General features: G+C 46.7%; 2 protein-coding genes across 3 annotated transcripts in view; both read right to left on the reverse strand.

Annotated features, from left to right (window-relative positions):
- The window catches only part of TIMELESS (timeless circadian regulator), a 30841-nt gene extending 28727 nt beyond the window's left edge, over positions 1-2114 (reverse strand). For both annotated transcript variants that reach the window (XM_047866584.1, XM_047866583.1), the window contains exon 1: positions 2016-2114. The gene's annotated coding sequence lies outside the window, so the exon portion shown is untranslated. The remainder of the gene's footprint in view (positions 1-2015) is intronic.
- Positions 2115-3383: 1269 nt separating this feature from the next.
- MIP (major intrinsic protein of lens fiber) lies at positions 3384-7452 on the reverse strand. Its single transcript, XM_047867096.1, has 4 exons — positions 7093-7452; positions 6417-6581; positions 5906-5986; positions 3384-4083 (listed from the first exon to the last, which is right to left on the reverse strand). The coding sequence occupies exons 1-4, from the start codon at positions 7450-7452 to the stop codon at positions 3898-3900; spliced, it is 792 nt and encodes a 263-aa protein (XP_047723052.1). The 3' UTR covers positions 3384-3897.
- Positions 7453-8457: the final 1005 nt, after the last annotated feature.

Below are 8457 nucleotides of genomic sequence, written 5' to 3' on the forward strand. Positions count from 1 at the left end.
TTGGGAGACTCACTCTCTCCCTGCCCCTCCCCTCCTCACACTCTGTCTCTCTCAAAATAAATAAACTTAAAACAAAACAAAACCTTTCAATGAATACACAAGAAACTCCATGGTGACTGTCTCTGGGGAGAATGGGGGGAGCTACAATAAAAGAAATATTTACCTTTCACTTTAGTACTATTTGAATTTTTACCACAACATGCACTACTGTAATACAAAACTAAAGTTTCAGAAGCTGCAAATGTCTACGTACAAAGTCCTTCATAATCTCCCTGATTGCTTTTTAAGCTACTCTCTCAAGACAATCTTCCTGAATGCCCTAAAGTCTATCCTTTTATCTTTCAAGGCTCTGCCCAAATGGTACCTCCTCCTGACTTTTCCATGCAGGAGACCTCTCTCTCCTTTGTGTCTACTTTGTGCCATAAATATACTTCCATCATGGCATTTACAGACCATGTTGTAATACTTCAACATTGTTTGAAATTTCCTCCCTTAGGAGGAGGACATATTCCCTGAGGGCATAAAGTATTTCTTTTTCACCTTTGAATTGTCAGTCTAGTTACCAAAATCAAAATTTATAATGGGTGGGGCTTGGACCAGAGTATTTTGAAAATGTTCACCTGCTGATTCTAACTCAATCCACTGCTAACAACTGCACTAAATTATAAACTCCTTGAGATCAGGAATCATTGTGACCAGCACAATGTAAATGATCAATAAACAGTTTCTAAACTGGAACTGAAGTAGAGGGAGGAAAAGTTGGAGCTGGAGATTTGGAGGCATCAGGATACAAGGTGTGTGAAACTGTGGCAGTAAGTAAGCTTGCTCAAGAGAGTATAAAGTGAGAGGAGTAAGAAAGCCAGGGCAGACTTGTCACCCAGTAACTGCAGAGGGCTCATTTACATGAGTTTTTCCATACAGACTGAGTTCCTTAAGGTCAGGAACTCTGTCCTATTCATCTCTGTCTGTCCACCTGTCACAGAGCACAGTGCATGGTACCTGTTAGGAGCTCAGGAACCTTTTACTGGGTTGTATCAGCGACACTGATAATAGAGGGAGGTACAAAACTTCAAGAACACAAAGAAAAAAGTGACTACTTTGGCCAAGGTCGGGGGGGGGGGGGTCGGGAGGGGGGGGGGGACTGGAAACAGACGTTTTTCAGAGGGACAAGTGAGCTCAGTCCTGAAAGAGAAGTTCATTTGGCAAAGACATGGCCAGAACTTCAAGTAGAGGGAACAGCAGGGCACAGGTACCAAGGCATGAAACAGCACAATGCATACACCCTTTCCATGTGACAGAGTCAAGTGCATGATACAGAAAAAATGTTAGGGAACTTTAGAAAATGAAGCTGAGAGGATCTGACTGTGAAGGGCCATGGATGCCGACTAAGGATTTAAGCCTAACTGTGGGTGGCCAATGAGGAGTTTTAAATATAATCTGAAATTACCAGATTGATTTTTTATAGAGTAATTCTGGTAGCAGCTCGAAGGGCAAAGAATTGAGACTCAAGGGAAGGAGCTTAATTAGTGGCTGACAGTCCAGCTAACAAACCCAAGCAAAAACTGTATCCTCCTTAAGTCTTATACCAGAGAGAAAGGAGGGAAGGGAATGAGAAATCCATGCCGTAAAATCCCAAGATTCAAGTCAGGCGACCTGCTGCGCTTGTTTGGGGTCTGAACTGGATGGAAAGGAAGTTCCGAAGTGAAAATGCCCTGGACCTTTCGGTTCTACCTCAAGAGTTCCAAGCCCCTTCCCATCACGACCCCACCCCTGCGCGAAGACCAACTGTACTGAGGGGCGCGGGGAGAACAAAGGAGCATTTCGGGCAAACGGGGAACACTGCGGCACCTACTTCGGACTCGGGGGTGAAGAATTGCGCGTGCGCACCTAAAGCGCGTGCCCCGCCCCCTGTCTTTAAACCTGGCGGCGGGAAAGGGGACTCCGCACTTGCCAAGAGTGCACCCGCGGCTCCGAAAGGACGCCATCCGCTAGAGCCCTCTCTCCCACACACTCACCCGCTCCCCGACGGTCCTCAGGATCCCCGCGGAGCCAACGGCCCGCAGGCCCCCGGCCGCAGCCTTTCCCGCCACCCGGCTCAGCGAGACCAATCCCCGCCTGCGTGGGAGCGGGGCGGGGCGAACTGGGCTGGTGCATATGACCCCAAGCGAGCAGGGGGTGGTGGTGATGAAGTAAGGAAAAGGGAAGCGAGTACACGTACTGTTTTATCTGAGTCCATTCCCTATATTGAGCTAAGAACCACAGCGCTATGAATTTTCTGCCAACTTAAAATAATAGAAATCAAAATCCGATTAGAGGTAAATTTACAAACATTCTCTTCCCCTTCTCCTAGTCAAGTGGATTATTCCAAAGTCCCACTGGTTAGTTAGAAAAATTAGGCTTTATTTGGGAGGAAGTGGAGTAGAGCTAAGGGCTAGAGTGGTCTTTTGTGGGCGGGGTGCCTTTCACGCTAGAGAGATAGGCTTAAAGCTTGCGAAGCGTGCAGACGCCTAAAAGGAAGAGAACAACAGTAAATATACATTGGTAAGTTGAGCATCTCCTCTGGACTCTGCTGAGTGTATTTTGCCCTCCTCTGATGGGTGTATTTTGCCCATGACAAAAGAAGATAGGGCTCAAACGGATAATTATCTCATGAAATATTAATCATTTGAATAGAACGAATCGATTTCTAGGATATGAAGAGAGAATTGCTGAAGATGAAAGGACACATGAGAGAAAAGTGAAAAGACGCACACACAAAAAAAGGAAAATAAAGAAGACTATAAAACTAGGGGTAAAAGATACCATTTGAAGGGTGTTTTGAGTTCCTCTAACTAAATTAAAACTCTGAGGGTCAAAGACTCTTCCCTCCTACTGCCGCCCTCCCCCCCACCCCTCGTGATTTGCTCCCCTGCCTCATGATTTGCTCCCCTGCCTCATGATTTGCTCCAGGCATCAGATTTCCTGTTTTGACTTTAGGGAACCCTTCTGTGGCTTAAGTACCTTCTCCCTGAAGGCCCTTTTGGGAATGTCTGGCAGAACAGCTAAACTAGTTACTTTTTCTAGATTCTAGGCTCACCCTACCCCTTGTTTAGGTTGGGAGCTCACTGGCCCAGGGCCTCCAAAGAGATCCATCATACCAGAATGAACACAAAACCCAGCCAATGGATGTAGACAAGTTTATGTGGCTTTACAGAACAGTTCAAACCCCAGTGTTCACTTTTCTCAGAGCTACTTCCCCACCCAAGTCCTTGGGGCAAGCATCCCTGAGATAAGTAGACTACACTCTTCGATTAACTTCCCCAAAACTTTCTGGTACAATTGCAACCTGATCTGGGGCTAATAACGCCATTTCCTCTCTCCCTGCCTCCAGCCCCTTCCTCCCAACCCTTGAAATGCCTTGTCTCCATCTGCCTCCTGTGAAGAGTACTCCCTGCTTCCCTGCTCCTGCAGAAACCTAGGGTCATAAACTTGACTTGGCAGCAAGGTAAAGGCCGAAGCTTAAAGGTCTTGGTTCCTGTGCTCACCACACTGGGTTGGGAGAGGAAGGTAAAGGATGACACCTTTTTTCCCTTCCCTACCTCTCCTGCTGTGCCCCAAAACTTAGACACAGCCACATTCACTCACATTCATACGCACAATCATGCACACACAGCGGCGAAGAGAGGTGGGATGGAGAGGAAGGGAAGTTTGCACAAACCAGCTCATGAATGCAACTTGAAAGATTTCACACGGCAAAAGGCAAAACACACACACACACACACACACACACACACACACATAAATTAAAAAATAAAGAAATACATGTCCCTCCCCCAGTCTCTTTCTTCATCCAGGGGCTGGCTCAGCCCCTCTGAATAAACCCAGAAGCTTCCTACTCCCTCTGGCCAAGTGGAGCTTTCACAGGGCCTGGGTCTTCAGTTCAACAGGTTCCCCTGTGCCCTCTGGTTGTCCATTGGAGTCACTGGGCCTGGCACCCTTGAGAATAGACAGTCTCTCAGAAACACTCTTAAGCCGGGGGAAGAGGAGAAAGTCGTAGAGGAGACTGCCTAGTCCTCCTCCAATGATTGGGCCCACCCAGTATACCTGTAGGAAAAGGAGAGGAATAATCAGACTTGGGGAAGGGATCAAGAGCAAGTGGGGTGCCTGGGTGGCTCAGTTGGTTAAATGTCTGACTTTGGCTCGGGTCATGATCTCACAGTTCGTGGGTTCGAGCCCCACGTCAGGCTCTGTGCTGATAGCTAGGAGCCTGGAGCCTGCTTCAGAGTCTGTGTTTCCCTCTCTCTCTGCCTCTCCCCCGCTCATGCTCTGTCTACCCTTTCTTTCAAAAATAAACATTGAAAAAAATTAAAAGAAAAAAATTAAACAACAACAACAACAACAAAGAGCAAGGCTATTCTTTTTCCAACTCTTTGGGTGGAAAACAGACATCTGCACTTGGCACATACAACTGGGAACTATTTAAGCAGAAATCAGTGTTTGTTTGTTTGTTTTTAAATTCTAAACTGCTTCAGTGCCTCAAAACTTACCATTTCTTTTCTGACTCACCAAACTACTCCTTTATCCCACATCTCAGCACATATATATTCTATTTTTTATCAATTTGCACTAGTTTATATATTGCTTTGAAAAATTTTTTACTCGTGGTAAAACACATAAAATGTATCATCTTAATCATTTCTTTTTTTTTTAAGTTTATTTATTTATTTTGAGAGAGAGAGACTGACAGAGCACAAGCAGTGTGAGGGGCAGAGGGAGAGAGAGAATCCCAAGCAGGCTCCACACTGTTAGCACAGAGCCCGATGCAGGGCTTCCACTCATGAACCGTGAAATCATGACCTGAGTCGAAACCAAGAGTCAGATGCTTAGCCAACTGAGCCAGCCAGGTGCCCCTCATGTTAACCATTTTTAAGTGTACAGTTCAGTAGTGTTACGTATGTTCACATTGTTGTACAACAAATTTCCAGAACTTGTTCATCTAGCAAACCTGAAACTCTATACACATTAAATAATAGCTCCCCATTGCTCCCTCTTCCCAACCCCTGTCAACTATTGTTTTGCTTTGTTTCAATGAATTTGACTACGCTAGATACTTCACATAAGTGGAATTATACAGTGACTGGTGCATTTCATGTAGCATAACGTCCTCAAGGTTTATCCAGGTTGTAGCATGAGTAAGACTTTGCTTTTTTTAAGGCTGTATATTATTCCAGTGTGTGTACATATTGCATTTTGTTTATCCATTCATTTACGAGGGTCACTGGGTTGCTTCCACCTTTTGGCTATTGTGAATAATGATGCCATGAAAACAAGGATACAGCTTTTAATTTTTTAAAAATTATTTCTGTATGTTTGTCTGGCATTTGGCCAAACAACACAAACATAACCAATTTTTATTGAGGACTTATTCCATGCCAGATTTTGTGCTAAATGTTTCACACATATAACTTTCATACTTATTTTTCATAACACCTCATTTTATGTTAAGGAAACCGGGGTGCAGAATGACTGAACCATTTGCCATGGTCACACACAAGGCCAATAATGTGCCAGAACTGGAATGAGGCCCAGGCCTATCTCTACTTACACATATCCTGAGCTCTGAGAGTAGAAGTTTCTGACTTCCTGTTTAGTTGTCTGTCCTCACAGTGCTAGGTTTAGAATCCCGTGGATACTTAGTAAAAATCCCTTGACCAACCAGTGAAGGAACAATATGAACAAGAACTTCTCTTTCTAGCAAAATAATGAATCCTGCTCCCATAGGCATGCCAAACTGTGACAGCCCCTTTAGCTGAGTGCTGGTAAAGCAGTTAACACATCCAGATGAAAGGTAGGAGCCGAACATGGAACCTGCAGCCCACACCCATCCAGGAGGGCTTCAGGATCTTGTCCCTCTCTCCTCACTTACCCAGTGGTTGGTGAAGTTTCTGGTGAGAATGGCCGGAGCAAAGGAGCGGGCAGGGTTCATGCCTGCACCAGTATAATACATCTGCAAAAGACACAGTCATAATTGAGACACTTTCCCCTACTCCACCCCAGCTTCTCTCCCCACAACCCACATGTCCTTGAGGGCTGGCACCTTGCCTCCAGCCAGCAGCAAGTAGGGAAGGACAGGCTTCATGGGGGTTCCACAATGGAATGAAGGCACTGATGCCTCATCGGGGACAGACTCTAGATCCATAGGCAAAACCCACATCTCCCCATGATGCATACATTTCTACTTTGGGGGCAAGAATGACCAGATGTAGTGGTCACAAAAGAGGAATAGAACAATGTTGATTCCTCTGTGCTGACTGATAGAGTCAGGTGGATTATGTTCATGTTTGACAGTGAGGTGGGCAGAAAGAAATTTAAAAGTTAGGAAAGGTTTAGGGGCCCTGGAATCCTTAAACAAGAAGTTGATTCTTTTTCCTGCTTACCCCAAAGAGGTGACCCAAGGTGAGGGAGAAGCCAACAGCCAGGGCCACAGATCCCAGGCGGCCATTCCGCCTCTCATCGTATGTGGCAAAGATGCAGAGCACAAACTGGAGTGTCAGGAAGATCTCCACCGTGGTGGCCTGGCCCACACTTACCCCAGGGTGCAACTGGGCAAAGGAAGAAGAAAGGAGGCAGTTCATTAGGGTTGTCACAATGTCACCTCCTCAAGGCTTCCCATACAGGAACCCCCTTATGGCATCAGTTGACTGGAGAGGAAGGATAATACAACCACCTTCACAGTAATTGTTTCTGTATTCTTCACAGTATTTGTTTCTTATTTTTTCCTAATAATACTCCTTCATGGTGGAAATAACTATACCCATTTATACAGATAAGGAAACTGGCGCCCTATAAGGTAAAATAAGTTTCCTTAAGAACCTGCAAGGAGTTGAAGAAAAGTTGAGATCAGAACTCAGGTTTCTTGAGACATCCAGGGCTTTTTGCCTTCCTTACTCCTTCCTTAGTCCTGCAAACTACCTTTGAAAGACACACACACACACACACACACACACACACACACACACACAAACATCCCAGCCCCCTGAGGAACCAATCGGCCACCACCAGGCAGGGAATCAGGGTACCAGGTTCCTCCAGCCCCACTTAGCTGACCATTACCGTATTAAGTGCTAGGTTTCCTCGAATGGCAGGCGGGGTAACACTATACAGCACGGCAGCTCCAGCCACGGCTCCCAGGAGTTGGGCTGCCATATAGCAGAAGGCACGGAGCAGCGACATCTGGGAACCCACAAGAAAGGCAAAAGTGACTGCAGGATTGACATGGGCTCCACTGATGTGGCCCACAGCCTGCACCAGCGTAGCCAGGGCCAGGCCAAAGGCCAGAGCCACCTGCAGAACATGCAGGGGTCCAGGGGTCCAACGCAGTGAAGCCCCTAGTCCAAAAAAGACATAGAAGAGGGTGGCAAAGAACTCAGCAAATATGGACCTCCAGAAGGAGGCTGACCGCAGTTCCCACATGGCAGGGGGGATGGGCACAATGCCTGGGTCCCTGATACCCCCCTGGCCTGATCTGGGTGGACAGTCCCCTTTATAGAGGACTCTTAATCCCTGGGAGGGGCAGGCTGAAGTGGCTGGTCCAGCCTCTTAACCCCTTCACAGCTGTGGAGGGCTGGGCCCACACTTATGCATCTGTTAAAGCTGTTCGATTTTCCCTCCCTCTTCCACTGGGAGATGAGCAGAGCCATAGGTGTTAGGGTGGGGGTAGTGTTAGGGCTGGAGAGGCTCTGGGAGGAAGGGACCAAGAATAGGGGGACTATAAAAGTCTGTCCTTCCCTTTGTGTCAAAGTTGGGGTTCATGGTCCTGACTGTCATCTGTATTAGAACATTCCTCAATTCTGCTTGGAAGGTCAGTCAGACTGAGTTCACTTCATGGGGTATGAGACTGTGCTCCTGAGGACCTTCAGTCTCCTCTGAGTCGGGCAGGGGTAAGGGTGGGGGTGGGGGTCAGGAGTGGGGTCCAGCAGGGAAGTTGGATAACTGAAGAGAATTCTTTAGTTCTCTGGGATTAGAGGGCCTTTGCCCATTGGTTGGTTTGGTCTGGAATCTGTGGACCCTGCAGCTCTGGGACAGAATAGTTCTGCTGTGTCTGGTTTTCTCGAAGCCCGGGTTCCCTACCCCCAATCCATGCCAGCACCTTCCTTTCCAAACCCTCAGCCTGGCCTTGTAAACCACAAAGACAGTTAGGAGGAAGAAGCTATCTTCCATGGATAGGCTGGGGGTGTGGGCCTGAGGAGGGGGAAAAGGATTAGTAGTTAAATTTCAGAATCAGCTTATACTTCATCTTTCCTAACTTACAAGGTCCTGGCAAGAAGTACTAAAAAGAAAGAAACTGAGTCATGACTATGAACAAGTGGGAGGGTCTAATGCCTCCTAATATGGTCGTAATCAGGACATTAGGGTCTTAAATCTTAATCCCTAGGGAAAAATCTGAGGATGGGGGTGTCTGGAGAGAGAAAAGGATAA

Source organism: Prionailurus viverrinus, chromosome B4 (assembly GCF_022837055.1).
Source record: "Prionailurus viverrinus isolate Anna chromosome B4, UM_Priviv_1.0, whole genome shotgun sequence".
NCBI lineage: Eukaryota > Metazoa > Chordata > Mammalia > Carnivora > Felidae > Prionailurus > Prionailurus viverrinus.